Genomic DNA, 15,267 nt, shown 5'->3' with positions numbered 1-15,267 from the left:
AACATGGCTGAAATTTAATTGTTTTAAATGTTTATAGTATGAATAAAAGATTCTGTGGTAAAATTAATTTGGAAAATACAGTCTTGTACATACTCCCATCTTAGAGATTCACAGTTCACCTCCCCACCTTCTTTAAGAGACAGGGTCCTGCTCTGTCACCCAGGCTGAAGTACAGTATTGTGATCATGGCTTACAACAGCCTTAGACTCCTGGGCTCAAGCCATCCTCATGCCTCAGCCTCCCAAGTAGCTGGGGACTACACCAGCTACCATGCCTGGCTAAGTTTTTTTCTTTTTTTAGAGATGTAGTCTGTCTATGTTACTCAGGCTGGTGTTAAACTCCTGGTCTCAAGTGCTTCTCCTGCCCTGGCCTCCCAAAGTGCTGGGATTATAGGTGAGAGCCATCACGTCCAGCCCACCCTATTGCTTTAAAAACTTCTCAGGGTCGTGGAATAAAAACAAAATCTTAACTGTTTATCTCTATTTTACATATGGGACTATAGAACTCTTTTGTTTCCTTTTCTTTGGCAAAAACAACTATTAAGATCCCTTGGAATCTATAGTCCGTTGTCCACATTTGGGAAATGCCTATCTCTGGTTTATCTATAAAACCCCTTTATTTTATAGGTAAGTAAATTGTGTCTCTCTACACATCAGATGGTTCCTTCTAGACATCTGCAAAGCTAGACTGCCTGTCTTCCCCCACAGTATCTGCTTCTCCTCCTATGACATTTCATGATTAGCTCCATAATCTAGAAACTTTGAGGAATCTGCTCTAGACTTCTCACTCAGCTCATAGTCCCACTTCCAGTTAGTTTCTACTTCTCTTTAACATGCTTCCCTCTCTTTCATATGTACTTTCCACTCTATCCTCATTGCTACTTATTTCCCAAGCATATTTGATCACAAAACTATGGAAAAAACTATGGATCTGCAGGTGAAAAAATAAATGATGTGAATCCAGGGAATAGGCTGACTTTTGTGGCAGCTGTGCAGCAGCTCTCCTATCCTCCTGAGTCATCAGGGGCAGGGGGGTGCCAAGCCAAAGAGGTGTGATGTGGACTGAGAGAGATTTGTGACCATGTGGTAGTTTGCTTTTACTTGGGGTTAAGGTAGAAGAGACCCAGGATCTTTAGAACCATGGAATTTTTGTTTAGGAAGAGATCTTCATTCTTAGCCACCTGATTTTACAAAATAAGAAACTAAGGCCCAAAGACTTGACAATTGTCATGAAAAATTAGGGGGAAAGCCAGGACTGAAGACTAGATGTCTTCTCTTCCAATAAAGCACTCCCTCCACTCTGCCCCAGTCCCTTATTGTATAATAGAAACAACACCTCGGAGCTGAAAGGGTCCTTGGTGAGCATCTTATAGGTGAAAGAGCTGAAGCCCAGAGAGGTTCAGTGAGGTCTGCTAGACCTACCCAAGATGGAACCACAAGAAAGAAGCCACCTCAGCACCTCCCCAGCAGGGCTTCAAAGCCTAGGTCCTCAGGCACTGTCCCTTCCAACTTAGAAGAATTTAGAGTCTTTAGGAGAAGTTATTAAAAAGACTTGCCTTTTCTGAGCCCAGGATCCCCTTGTGTAAAGTGCAAGGATTGGAGTCCCTTGATTGGAACCCTATGGGTTCCATAGAATGATTCCATTTTGTGATTCTAAAAGGAGACAGTCTTGTTCCTGAATGACTCATGTTTCAAGTTTTTTTCTGTGAACAAAGGATCTGTCACTCTTTTCCAGAGGATTAAAAGGCAGCACAGTTTATTTACATGGGCAATTGTGAGCTTCTTGGGGCCTGACTTCTCAGCCCCATTAGCTCCAGCTTTTGTCCATCCTGCTGAGGGACAGACATGGCCCAGGTTCCAGGTTGATGTGAATCTTTGTGATCCCTGACTTCAGGTATTTTCAGGCAGAGGTGGCCTTCCCCTAGAGCCCAGGAGAGAAGGAGGAGCCAACTCTGCAGAGCAAAGTTTTTCAGCATCCTAGAAGATGACGATCTCTGAATGGTGTTTTGTATGGTCAGCATCCCAGAAGATGAGGGTCTCCGAATGGTGTTTTGTATGGGGTTTTCACCTTCGAACTTGGTGGGGAGGGGAGGGAACATGATGGAGGGAAGTCCAAGAAGAGAGCGAGAGAGAAAAAGATAAGGAGAAAAAGAAATAGGGCAAAAGAGAGAAAGACAGAAACAGCAGCAAAAAGATACCCTGGATTCTGTGTGAGAAGACAGAAAAGCAAGTATAGTAGCAATAAAGAGCAAGTGAGTTGAGGGCTTCCATCTCCGTGCACCTGCCCATTTCACACAGACAGCTCCAGATCCCAGGCTGTCAGAGCTAAAAGGGACCATGTGGTTCTAGCCTCTTATTTTATAGATGAGAGCCCTGAGACCCAGAGAAAGAAAAGATGCCCAGAATCATCCATGCAGCCCTGTGCACCAGGACTGAGGGAGCTGCCTCTGGGGCCAGGGCTTTCTGGGTGGAGCCCTGTTCTCTGTTTGTTCTCATCTCTGTTTCCAGCCTGGATTCAGCCCATCTTTGTCTGGGGAGTCGTGACTGGGACCTGCTGCCTTCTAGCAATGCTTTTCTGCCAACTAACCGGAAGTCTCTCTTATTGCCTTGGTACAGGATATACTGCTGGGACACCATACAAGGTCCCACCAACCCAGAGTAATACTGCTCCACCCCCCTACTCCCCATCACCCAACCCCTATCAGACGGCCATGTATCCAATCAGAAGTGCCTACCCCCAGCAGAATCTGTATGCCCAGGTAGGTACATGTCAAAGCCACCTCTTCTGCAGGTAGAGGAGCCTCCAGCCTGGGTGCAGTGTGGTGGGGTAGGGTGAGGAAGTGAGGGAAGGAGAGGATGGTTTGTGGCTCTGGCTAGCCGTCCTTGTTGTATCACTGAAGCAATATCCCCACAGTCTGCTTACTCCCTCACTCCACCTCAGCCCCTAGAGGGGGTAGGCATGAAGTCATTTAGATTAACAGAGCCCAGAACATCAGAGGACAAAGGCCCTCAGAGATTTTCTAGCTCAACTCCTTTGTTAAACAAGTGGGGAAACTGAGACCCAAAGAGGGGAATGACTTGTCCAAGGTTACACCACGAGCTATTGGTTGGTCAAGATGAGACCCCAACACCTTGGTCTTTTCTCCCTAACCCCCACATCTACCCTTCCTCAGTCTGTGAACTGAGTGGGGAGGAGGAAAGTACACAGGCTCTGCCACCAGTGTCCTCTGTGACCTTGGGCAAGTTATTCTCTCTTTCTGTGCCTGATGGGCCTTTCTGGGCTCCTTCAGCTAGAGGATGTATGCATTCCAGGATTGGTATGAGACAGGGGACCATATGGGGCTCTAGCACACCCATGACACATTCTTCTGGAGTGACAACTCTATAGGAAATATAAGTGGTGAGGAGAATACTTTTTTAGTTTAAAAAACAGCTATATTTTAGAGTAGAAGACAAAACTTAAATTGATCTCAAGCCTCTTTTTTTTAATCTCATTTAGTAGAAACATTTGAAGATTTCTGAATTAAGATGATCTCAGGGGCTCCTGTTTACTTCCCCTATAAGTCAGTGGATTGTGGCAGCAGGAAGCAGCCATGTGATTCAGGCATTGGGAGTCACCTTGGACCAGTGTCTTCATCCTTACCTTTTTACCTAAAGGGAAATGGCTAGTAAGAGACATCCTGGAAAATGCTATCCATGTATGCCTTTTTTTTTTTTTCTTTTTTCTTGAGACGGAGTCTTGCTCTGTCACCCAGGCTGGAGTGCAGTGGCGTGATCTCAGCTCACTGCAACCTCCGCCTCCTGGGTTCAAGCCATTCTCCTGCCTCAGCCTCCCAGGTAGCTGGGACCACAGGCATGCGCCACCATGCCTGGCTCATTGTTTTGTATTTTTAGTAGAGATGGGGTTTCACCATGCTTGTCAGGCTGGTCTCGAACTCCTGACCTCAAGTGATCTGCCTGTCTTGGCCTCCAAAGTGCTGGGACTACAGACGTGAGCCACTGTGCCCGGCTGCCATTTTTTTTCAACATGTACTTTTTTTTTTTTTTTACAACATGCACTTATACCATTATGATACTACTACTAATTATCCTTCCGTGTATGTGTTCTGGAGTTTACCAGCCCTGTTCACATGCTTGGTAACTGATTGATTGTTATTCATAACTTTAAATTTTAGGCAGCTTACAAAAGTTCATTGCAGTAAGATAGAACATTTTAAAATGCTAAAACCAAGGTTAAGGGAGTAGAGCTCTTATCCCATTAGATCATCATAGCAGCCTTAGGAGCAAGGCAGGACAGGATTAGAGCCTTATTTTTCAGACCAGAAGCTGAGCCCAGCACTGCACTGACCACAGTCACATAGTAAGACAAGCAGAGCCCCAGCTGGGGTCCAGACCTTGTGTCCTTCAGCCAGTGCTGCTCTCTCCATATCCCACCTACCTCTCCAAATGCCTATGTGACCTCAGCCTCTTTCCCCCAGGGAGCCTACTACACACAGCCGGTGTATGCTGCCCAGCCTCATGTCATCCACCACACCACGGTTGTTCAGCCCAACAGCATTCCCTCTGCTATCTACCCGGCACCTGTTGCTGCCCCGAGGACCAACGGCGTGGCCATGGGCATGGTGGCAGGCACCACCATGGCAATGTCAGCAGGTGAGGGCAGCATCTACATCAGTGTCCATCCCTTTCCTCTAGGAACTCAAAACGGAGCAGAGAACACAGTCATCGAATTGGCTGCAGCACAGCACAAGAGATCCTGTGCTAGGGGGCTTGGGAACCCAGAGGAAGGAGCCTCTAAATCTGTCTATGGGGATAAGGAAGATTTCACCAAGAAGGGCATATCGAGCTAGGCCTTAAGGGGTGAACACAGGCTAACTAGAGAAGTGAAAGAGGGAAGGGCGGTGCAGAAAGAACATGAACATGGCATGTCCACAGAATGGAGGAATGGAGCCAAGGCCCTTCGGAAATAGGGGCTTGGAGTTGGAAGGTGGCTGGATCGCTAGCAAGGATGAGATGTTGGAAAGTCCTGAATACCTTGTGGTACCTCTATTGCGCGCAGTGGGGGTCAAGCAGGGCAGGGATGTGGTTAGGTTTAAACATTCTCTGGCTGCAGAGTGGAGACAGGATTAGAAGGGGTGATCTGGAAGCAAGTAGGTCAGTGAAGAGGCTGTCAGTGTACTTCAGGGGAGAGAGATGATGCTAGCACTCCAGTAACAGCAGGGGTGCCAAAAAAGAGGACACAGGGGCAATGTTCTTTACTAGGCAGGAGCTTAAGGACCTGTGCAATAATTATAATAATTATGAGGGATGACAAAAGCAGAAGTCCCCAAGGATTGTTAGATTTTTTTTTTTTTTTTTTTTTTGAGACAGGGTCTTGCTTTGTCACCCAGGCTAGAGTGCAGTGGCATGATCTTGGCCTACTGCAGTCTTGATCTGCTTGGGCTCAAGTGATCTTCCCACCTCAGCCTCCCAAGTAGCTGGGACCACAGGCATGCGCCACCACACCCAGCTAATTTTTGTGTTTTTTTGTGGAGGCAGGGTTTCACCATGTTGCACAGGCTGGTCTTGAACTCTTGGGCTCAAGGGATCCACCGGCCTCAGACTCCCAAAATACTAGGGTAACAGATATAAGCCATTATGCCTAGCCTAGAGACCCAACTTTTAAAGAACCAGCTAGGATACCATCTGAGGTAAGAAAGTACAAGGGGTAGAGTGAGCATTTGGATTTTATTCTGTCCCTAACGTAAGGGTATGGTTGAGGCCTCTTACTCCCCAGATCAAGTTGGCAAACAGTTGGATATCTACTCAGTGCCAGCCTTGTTCAGGTCCTGGGAACCCAATATCAGTAGATCAGATCAGAACACTGTCCTTAAGGAACACCCAGGTGAGTGTGGGAAATACAACCACAGACATCACAATTACTACTCAGTATGATTGTGCAATAAGAGAAGCATACAAAGAAAAGTAAAAGGAAGGCTGGGCATGGTGGCTCACGCCTGTAATCCCAGCATTTTGAGAGGCCGAGGTGGGCGGATCACTTGAGGTCAGGAGTTCAAGACCAGCCTGGCCAACATGGTGAAACCCCATCTCTAGTAAAAATAAAAAATCAGCCGAGCGTGGTGTTGGGCACCTGTAATCCCAGCTGCCCAGGAGACTGAGGCGGGAGAATCGCTTGAACTCAGGAGGCAGAGGCTGCAGTGAGCTGAGATCGCGCCATTGCACTCCAGCCTGGGTGACAGAGCGAGACTCCGTCTCAAAGAAAAAAGGAAAAGGAGGACTTAGAATAGTGATTGATTCTGTCCTCAAGCATCAGAAAAGATTCCCCTAAGGAGGTGAAGCCTGGTGAGGTGGAGAAGGGCAGACAACAGGTCATCAGGAAGGCGAGGGAGATGGGGGATTTGGGCAGAGGGAGCAGCCATGCGAAAGACTGTAGCTTCATCCTCTTCATTCCTGTGTCTGGTGCAGCCTCGTCAGGTTACTCTTCTCTCTCTGGATGCTCAGGTACCCTGCTGACTACACCCCAGCACACGGCGATTGGGGCACACCCTGTCTCCATGCCAACATACAGGGCCCAAGGAACCCCTGCGTACAGCTACGTGCCCCCACACTGGTAAAGCCTGCAGCCCATCCAAGTGAGTGTGGCCAGGGTGAGAGAAGTGGGAGGGGGATACATACAGGAACTGCCTCAATGTCCCTGGTTTGGGTCTGGAGCACAGGTGTCAGCTGGGGCAGGTAACAGCTGTCAAGTTATCAGTTGCTTTCCTGCTCCAAGGTCCATAATATCATTCTTAATATTAGCTATCACTTCTGTTGACTGCTTGTTGAAATCTAAATAATAACAGAAATAATAATAGCTATCCCTTTACTTATATTATCTCATAATCCTTACAGTTGCTCTGTGAAATAAGGATCATTAGCTCTATTTTACAGATAAATATGTAGTTCAATATCACTTAGCCAGTAAAAATTAAGCTAGGGCTTAAACTTCAGTTCTCTAGTACTAAATTCTGTGCCATTTACCTTATGGTCTTCGGACTTCTTTTAACTATGGGCCCCATTCTTCAAATGAACTCTTGCCTAGATCATATGTTAGAGCTTTGGTTGGAGCTGTTTGGAGGCTTTGGGCTGACCCAGACCTCTGGCTTCCTTGGTCCCCTCGGCAGCTCCTGAGGCAGTGACAGTGAACCATAGGGCTCCAGGGATGTCACTTTGAAATCCTCTGGCCCACCACATCATCTGGCCTCCCCCATCTCCTCCAGGGCTCTTGGCACCAGAGCACAACAACGTCCACAGGCGGGAAGCGGGCAGCTTCACTAGGAAGGTACAGAGGCTCCATTGAGGGTGCCCGAGTTGAGGGGAGAAGCCTCTGGATATAACTGACACTGTTTCTTTCCCCTTTCCCTCCACAGATCTGGAGTCACACATTGTATGCAACTACTCAAGTCTTACACCGGTGCTGGAGCAGTTCCCTAGCAGCACCACCTCTATTTGCAAGAAGAGACAACGGAAGTGCAAGGGTCACTTTATGCATCTTTAATGGTTTTGATTTTTATTTTTGGTTTTTGTAAAAGCTGCTTTTTCTAATCTCCTGCCTCTCCCCGACTGTCCCCCTCTTAGCCCCTGCCCTTCCAGCTCTACCCCCTTCCTCCTACCTGACCAGGCCATGTCCTCTCTGCTCTTCCCTAAGTGTCCTGTCCCTGGGATCCCAGTCTAGAGGCAAGCAGAAAGTAGGGTTTATTGCAGTGGTTCATCTGAAGGCTGGATTCCATTTGAAGAGCATAAACAGATGTGGTCCAGGGTAGGAACTCAGAGCTGTTGAGCAGGCTACATCTCTAGGGGAGTGTTCTGGTTGTTTCTTCTTAAGCAAGATTAGTTCAGGACATTCCCATGTCCCGGACACAAATGAAATGTCTCCTGAGAACCAGTGCAACAGACCAAGAACAAAACCACCTGAGTATGTAGGAGTGTTATTAGCAGCTTAATATCCCAGGCTGAGAACCTGGGGAAAAAAGTCTTTAGAATTTGGGGGAGGGTGGGGGGAGGGAGGGCATTGTGGGGAAGGAGAGGGAAGAAGGGAGGAGCGGTGCTTGCCTCATGGCTTTGGTTTGAAAGGTCTCTGGCCAAAGCATCTGGCCCTGGACCTTCTGATTTGCACAGTGATGTTAACTGACCTGGCACTTCCTCAAAAGGTGATTTTGTCCTTAGACCTGCCAAGCGGCTGCAGGGTGGTGGGATCCCAGCATCCCGAGGCCTTGGAAGGCCAGATGCCCTGTGTCATCCAGACTTCAGCCTTTGAGCTGTCATGGACCCACTCTGATGAGGAGTTTCCTCCTGATTGGAGTGGGAACCTAGGGCATTTCTCTCCCTTTTCTTTTGCCCTTCCCAGTGCCAGGACTCACCTGTCTGACCGTAGAGCTTGCAGGCAGGCCAAGCTCTTGGTTACCTGTGCCATTCATGGCCCAAGTGAAGGAACCACATTCCAGGTGGGTGCTGGCAGCTCTGAAGGTGAGGATAGTGAAGGAAAAGCAATAGCAATAAACATTTCATAGACTCATGGAACTGAAGGGACCTTAGCAATCATCTCATCCATTTCCCTATTTGGCAGATGAGGAAACTGAGGCCCAGAGAAGAGGAAAGGACTTCCCTAGACCTTACAGTAAATTAGCATTAAATGCAGCCTTCCTACCTAGTGGGCACCTTGCTTACAAAAATTTACCTAGGGACGGATTGGCTTGGTTTTGTAAAAATTAAGTCGGCAGCGCCCATACCTGGTGAGTCTGGAATGGTCTCTGGGCTCCTGTTTCTGGTCTTTTCCTCCACGGACTCCAAAGGCAGGGGTTGAAGACTGGGCAGAGGCTACATGGGGGCAGATGGCAGGAACAGAAATTGCAAATGAAGAAATAGCATTTGGAAATTCTGTGAAGACATCTGGAACTTTCGTCCTGTACCTGACTCCACCTCCAGGAGAAGGAGCAGGTGGACTGGCCGCAAAGGAGAGGCCTTGCTTTTAGGACAGTAGCCCCTCATCCTGAGAGGAGAGGAAGAGGAGGAAGACAGTGGGAGTCATCAGGAGAGGAGGATGAGGATGAGGCCCAAGAGACAGGCTCATCTGGGAGAAGAGGGACCCCTGGGACGAGGAGGTCCCTGCTAGTCTCAGCCAGGAGCCTGGATTGCCCAGCAGCAGCCTCCGGCACCCAGCGCTTGGCTGGGCCAGCAGCCCCTCTGGGGGTGGGGCACGAACATTTTATTGTAAAAAATGGGATCATTGACAACATTTGGGACTTTAAAGAACTGCTTTCACTTTAAATTCACGCAAACTTGGACATATCCTTACCCGAACCTCCCATGTCTCCCTAAGGGAGGGAAAAATCAGGAAACCCTTGGGTTGGAAGGAGCTCAGAAGCTGTCTAGCCATTCCCAGGAGGGTAACGCCCATCAGCATCCTTGGCCTAGAGCCAGTTTGGGGGCCCACCTTCCTGGGCTTCCAAGGAACTTTAGGAGCAGTAAGAAAAAATTCAGCTGTTGTAAATTATCTGTTCTGGGGTGCTGATGAGGTTTCACTTTAAAACAATAGAAAATTTTCCAGTGTTAATTCACTTTTTGCAAATACCTCCTCCCACCCTCTTTGGTTTTGTAAAGGTGGGTGAAGGTTGTTCTAGATTATGTCATATGTGTTTGAAAAATGCCAAAATAATAATAATTATAATGATGATAATAATAGAAACCTTTGGATTTGTCAGGTGCATCACAGAGGTCAAAGCACTTCACAGCCTTTCATGTACTCGCCCTGAGAGGGACAGGGTTAGAGTTATTACAGTCAATTGACAAATGAGGAAACAGGTTATGGAAGGGAACAGGCCCACAGTGAGCAGCATGCTAGTATCTGCCAGGCTTCCCAGAACCCTGCTGCCTCCATGTGGGCTGGGGTGGAACCACAGAGAGGAGAAAGGAAGAAGAGGAGACCTAGGAATGACCTTGTAACTTTTGTTCTTTCAACACCAGTAAATAAACTAACAGCTGGACCTCACAGTTCACAGAGCAGTTGAACATAAATTATCTGGTTTAACCCGATGAAGTAGAGGTTATTTCTCCTATTTGATCCATAAGGAAATCAAGGCTTGGAAAAGTCAAGTGACTTGCTAATAAGTGACAGAGCCACTCGAATCCCAGGCTGTCTGCTGTCTCGTTCCCCTCCATCTGATCCCCACACAGGCTCACGTACTGAAGCATCTGTGCTCTGTGCCCTATCTTAGCCCCTACTATGTAATTCAAGAGCAAAGGGGGGCCCCAAGGTGAAAATAAGGCACTGAAAGGCTGTGGTCTGGAAGAGCCCAGGTCCAGCACCCCTTTTTTAGTATGAGCCCCAGTTCAGCCGGCCTCAGCCTCTTGCTGTGATGGAGATCCACAAGCCTAGCCAAGCTTGGGGAGTCACTGCAAAAGGACTGAGCCCAGGAGAGCGGGGACAGTCATGTGCCTCTGGTAGGATGGGCATAGTTACTGGTAAGGTCACAGAGATCTAGTGGGAGGTACCATAGGTAGATACCTCCAAAGATTCTAGATGGCACGATGGTCAAGCTAGACAAAAAGTCAGAGCTGGAAGGGCCGTCTCATTGAAGGCAGGCAACCAAGAGAGGACAAGGGATGTAGCCGCCTGACAGCTACAGCACTGGCCCCAGGATGCAAACCCCTCTCTCCTCCTCATGCCACTGCCTCTCCCCAGGTGCAACACCTATGGCCAGGATCAGGGGTACAGATGGCTCCAGTCACCAGCCAACCCTTTTGAATTCCTCTACTTCTACCTGATCCCGTCTCCTCACTGGCCTGGGGCCAAGAAGTTTGAGTCTGGGAGCTGGATTGCCTGCAAATAGTGAAAGCCTGAAACATAATGGTTTGCCATGTTTTGAAAAAAATGCATATTTAATTTCTTCCTCATGAGATAGGACAGTTGCTGTTCTTTCTTACCTGGCAATGACCCTAAAATGTATATCCTCTTTCCTGAATATTTAGCAGAGACACACACACCTGTCCAGAGCGTTTTTGGTATGCAAAGTACTTTGACATTGGTTGCCAAAGGCCTCCATTTTATAGATGAAAAAACTAAGGCTCAGGAGGATTGAGACTTGCTAAAAGGTCACACAGCTTGTAAGTGATTCTTCAAATCCTCTGCTCTTTCTGCTGCCACCTGCTGGGTCTCTTGGCAAGCATGGAGGGAGGGGCTAACTGTACTTTATAGAACTGGGAAGTCCAGTCCTCTAAGCTGAGCAGATTTGTATGAAATGCTTTGGGCCAGGACCTGTAATGAGCCCTGGGGAGGGACCCAGAGGCACATCTAGCTGGCAGCACAAGGAGGATGAGAATTTGCAACTAAAGGCCTCACTGGACAAAACACTTCGGGGTCACAATGCCCAGGACCGAAGACATGTTCAAGGATAGCACGAGGCATCTTTCTATTGGGAGACCTATGTCCTTGGTAAGCCTGCACACCTGGCTTCCTAACACCTGAGAGCCTGCCCACTGTCCAGATCCAGTGAGTTGGTACTTCAAGGGGATCTGGTGTAGCCTTGGCCAAAAGCATACAGACTGAAGTCCCTGGGCTTGCTTTTCCCATGGGTGAGGACCAGAACCAGACTCTGAGCATCCTTACCCCTGGCCACCCAAATTGTTCCAAGTTTGAGGTACCCCGTTCCCAGAGATCTGGGGGTCCTTCTTTGGAGGGCTTGCTTTGTTCTGATGGCCTTCAGAAAGGAATCACATGAAGTATAAAAGGACAGGCCCCTTGGTCGCCAAGTTTTGGCTCCTCATACAGATAGGACTCATCCAGGTTTCCAATGAGGCACTGGCTAAGCGAGGCCCAGAGCTTCCATATCAAATTCCTCAGCTTTGTTCTGTGCCCAAAGGGGACGGGCCCCATTCTGTGCCCTGTGAACTTTGTCTTATATATCACCATCTGTATCAGAATTCCTCCTGAATTGCAGTTAAGTGAGAGTATGTGGAAGTCTGCTTTTCTATCCTGTATTCTCCTATATCACTACTGGCTGTGCGGCCCCCGCTGCTTGCCAAGCTTGGGAATCCAGAGAGGGGCAGTAGTAGAGTGGGCCAGTGGGACCCACCGGCAGAGCTGAAGAAACACACCAGACTAACTGATGGGATTCCACAGCAGAGCCTCTGAGCGCGCAGGCAGGCATGCCAGGTGGGCTGCAGGGTTTGTCCTTTACTTATCTATCTGCCCCTTTCCTAGAAAACTCCTTGTTTCTGAAATTAGGCATTATATGGTTCCAGGGCCCAGCCTTCAAAATTCCTGGCCGGCCAGCTTCAACATTCCATGGCCAGCCCTGCCTAAGCCAGACTTGGGTCCCAGTCCCTCAGTTTCTCCAGTGGATATCTTCTGTGGTGCGTGCTGTTGAGTCCAACCCAAAGGCCAACCGAGGCACACAGGAATTGGGACTGGCTGCCACAAAGCTAGAAAGGGACAAGACAGCACTCGCTTCCCTGTGGCCACATGGATAGTCCCTGGATATCCTTGCTGTGGTAGTGAGGTCCTCTACCCATGCCAGCCACTGATAGCGGGGGGATTTTCCTTCCTAAGGAGAACAGATGTAACAGCTTTGCAGATAAGTCCCAGCCCATAGGAATCAAATGGGTGAAGTCAGCTTTGGGCCTGACCCCAGCAAGACCAGCATCTCCAGGCCCCAGCCTTTCTCCTTAGGCCTAAGAGAGTCAGGGAAAGAGGGGAGACTGTCCCAGAGACCTCGGGTCAGCCAGATAGTCTGGATCTATGGTGTGATTCAAGCTCCTCCTTACCCAGGGGAGGTAAGGCCAGGCCTCTAGCTACTTGGAGTTGTCTGTAATAATCTTGAAAGGCCCAAGGGCCTGTCCCCATCCTGACTTAAAGGCATCTGTTTCCCTGTTTCGTATCACATGACAGAAACCTGTTCTCATGGCATGTAACATCCCTGTGAAGAGAGCGTTGTATATGATTTTGTATTTTTTAATTCATTTTAATCTACAGGTTGGAATCTAATTTTTAAATTTTATTGGAACTCACATTTTAAAAAGAAATAAAATTTAAAATAATAATAATAATAATAATAATAATAAACCTTTGACCAGTGTCTTCCAAGTAGTTTGATCAAAGAATTTATAGGTGTTTTCAAAACACAGTCCGGAGTGTAAAAATTGGAAAGCCCCATGGCCTCGCTTGTGTGTATGAAGTGTAAATCTGGTTTTGTTTTGTTGTTTTGGATTCTTTTGGGTTTTTGTTTTGTTTTGAAGATCAGACAGTGATCACTCTGAAAGATTGAAGCCAAGAATTTGTAACTATGATATTTACTGTAAGCTGTAGAACACTCAATAACTATTAAAAAAAAAATTCCCCCCCAAAAAAAAGTCTTAGGTGACTAGACTGAGTGGTTCTTGGGGAGGGAGGCACAGAGGACTGTGCTGGGCCAGTGAGTCCCTTGGGCTTCTCCCCAAGTTGATGCTAAACTGGTTCTCAGTAGTCAAGAAAAACCTATGGTGCATCTTACAGCTGATCTGACGGGGTCTGCCCTAAGGGTCTCACAGCTGCTGGGGAGCTGTAAGTGGCAACTTCAGCACCTACCTAAGTGTGTGATGTGGGAGCACAGTGAAGCCATTCAGAGTTGAAATCCATTGAGTCATCCACTCAATAAAGCTGACATCTATTGTGTGGCTGGTGCCTGCTGCTCATGATTGTTAAGGCATTCGGTCCTCACAGCACACGTGAGGTGAGCCCTGTTGTTAGCACCATCTTAGATGGCTGAGGAGGGTAAGTACCTTGGCCGAGGGTACAGAGCTGGTGAGGGGCAGAGTTAGAACTCACATTTGGCACTTGTTCTGGCTCCATAGCCCATGCACCAAGCCCCATGTTCTGCCCATCTCAGAGCAAGCAAGGCCCGAGTTGCTTATTTTATTTTTGTTTTTGTTTTTGAGACAGTCTCACTCTCACCCAGCTGGAGTGCAGTGGCGCAATCTCAGCTCACTGCAACCTCCACCTCCTGGGCTCAAGTGATCCTCCCACCTCAGCCTCCTGAGTAGCTGGGACTACAGGCGCACACCACCACTCCCAGCTAATTTTTGTATTTTTTTGTAGAGACGGGCTTTCACCATGTTGCCCAAGCTGGTCTTGAACTCTTGGGCTCAAGCGATCTGCCTGCTTCAGCCTCCCAAAGTGCTGGGATTACAAGTGTGAGCCACTGAACCCAGCCCCCTGAGCTTTCTTAAAAGATAGATTTGTCATATGGGAAACCAAGGGGGACTTGGTGGTTTGTGGTTACAGAAAAAGGACAGCTGAGGGACGCTCTGGCGCCTTCATCCAAAGCAGTCCTATCAAGTGCTATCAGTTTTGCCTCCTAAACATCTGAATCTCTCATCTCCCCTCTGGGTGAAGCCACTGCCCTAGCCCAGGCCCAGGCTTCTCTTACTGGATTATCTTCCCAGGGCCGGGCCCCTACAGTTCATGCTCCACATGCCCATAGCTATACCTCCAAGAACTCAGCCTCCTCACCTCGAGAGGAAACAGGCCAAAAGAGGCCAAGTAGCTTAGCTCACTGCAGCTGAAATGAAAACTTAGGCCTCCTTACTCTCTAATGCCTCTCACCAAATCTCTCCCTGTGCCTCCACCCAGCCTCCCTTCCTGTCCTTGATCCAATATGAAACCCACCCACAGTGTCCAAGGGGGCACCTCTGGCCACAGGCATTGTTGGGGCTGAGTCACCATAGTCAGTTTCTCCGGTGCAGGAAGGGATTTTCTCCCAGAGGCTCAGCTCCAGGTCACAGTGGCAGAGCTGAGGGCCAGGAGCAGGAGGGGAGGTGGAGACTTGGGTCCCACCCAGCCCCTACCATTCTGGCCCATAGGGAAGAGGGGTGGAGCACAGAGGTCAAGCTCAGAACTCTTCCCCTCCGTGGTCAGCCCAGAACCCCACCCTGTCCTCCAGCTCCCACTTCCGCGTGGGCCTCTTGGACTCAAGAGCTGACAAAGCTTCAGGGATTTAGATGGAGCAAGCCAGAAAAGCTTCCAGGTGAGGGTACGGACCCTGAAGACCAAGGGCATCAGACACACTCCTACTTGAGCCCTCAGCTCTTCATCCCACTCTTGTGAGCTAGCCTCAATACCCCAAGGGACAGGTGAAGAAACAGGCCAGGGCCACACCTTTCAGCAAGCAGAAATTGGGGAGGGGGAGTCTGGAGGAGAGCACAGTGCTTACTGTGAGGGGGCACTCAGCCCTGGCCTGGAAGCCTGCACCCAGCC

At 48.6% G+C, this 15,267-nt stretch overlaps 1 protein-coding gene across 10 annotated transcripts in view; it reads left to right on the top strand.

Annotated features, from left to right (window-relative positions):
• The window catches only part of FAM168A (family with sequence similarity 168 member A), a 201,808-nt gene extending 188,423 nt beyond the window's left edge, over positions 1–13,385 (top strand). For all 10 annotated transcript variants that reach the window (XM_054524799.2, XM_054524797.2, XM_054524798.2 and 7 more), the window contains 4 exons: positions 2,616–2,758; positions 4,478–4,652; positions 6,501–6,631; positions 7,409–13,385. In XM_054524799.2, the coding sequence (XP_054380774.1) occupies positions 2,616–2,758; positions 4,478–4,652; positions 6,501–6,613 (431 nt within the window). In that variant the 3' untranslated portion in view covers positions 6,614–6,631; positions 7,409–13,385. The remainder of the gene's footprint in view (positions 1–2,615; positions 2,759–4,477; positions 4,653–6,500; positions 6,632–7,408) is intronic.
• Positions 13,386–15,267: the final 1,882 nt, after the last annotated feature.

The sequence above is a fragment of the Pongo abelii genome, chromosome 9 (assembly GCF_028885655.2).
Source record: "Pongo abelii isolate AG06213 chromosome 9, NHGRI_mPonAbe1-v2.0_pri, whole genome shotgun sequence".
Taxonomy (NCBI): domain Eukaryota; kingdom Metazoa; phylum Chordata; class Mammalia; order Primates; family Hominidae; genus Pongo; species Pongo abelii.
Note: the sequence above shows the minus strand (reverse complement) of the source record. Positions and strands in the feature narration are given on the sequence as shown.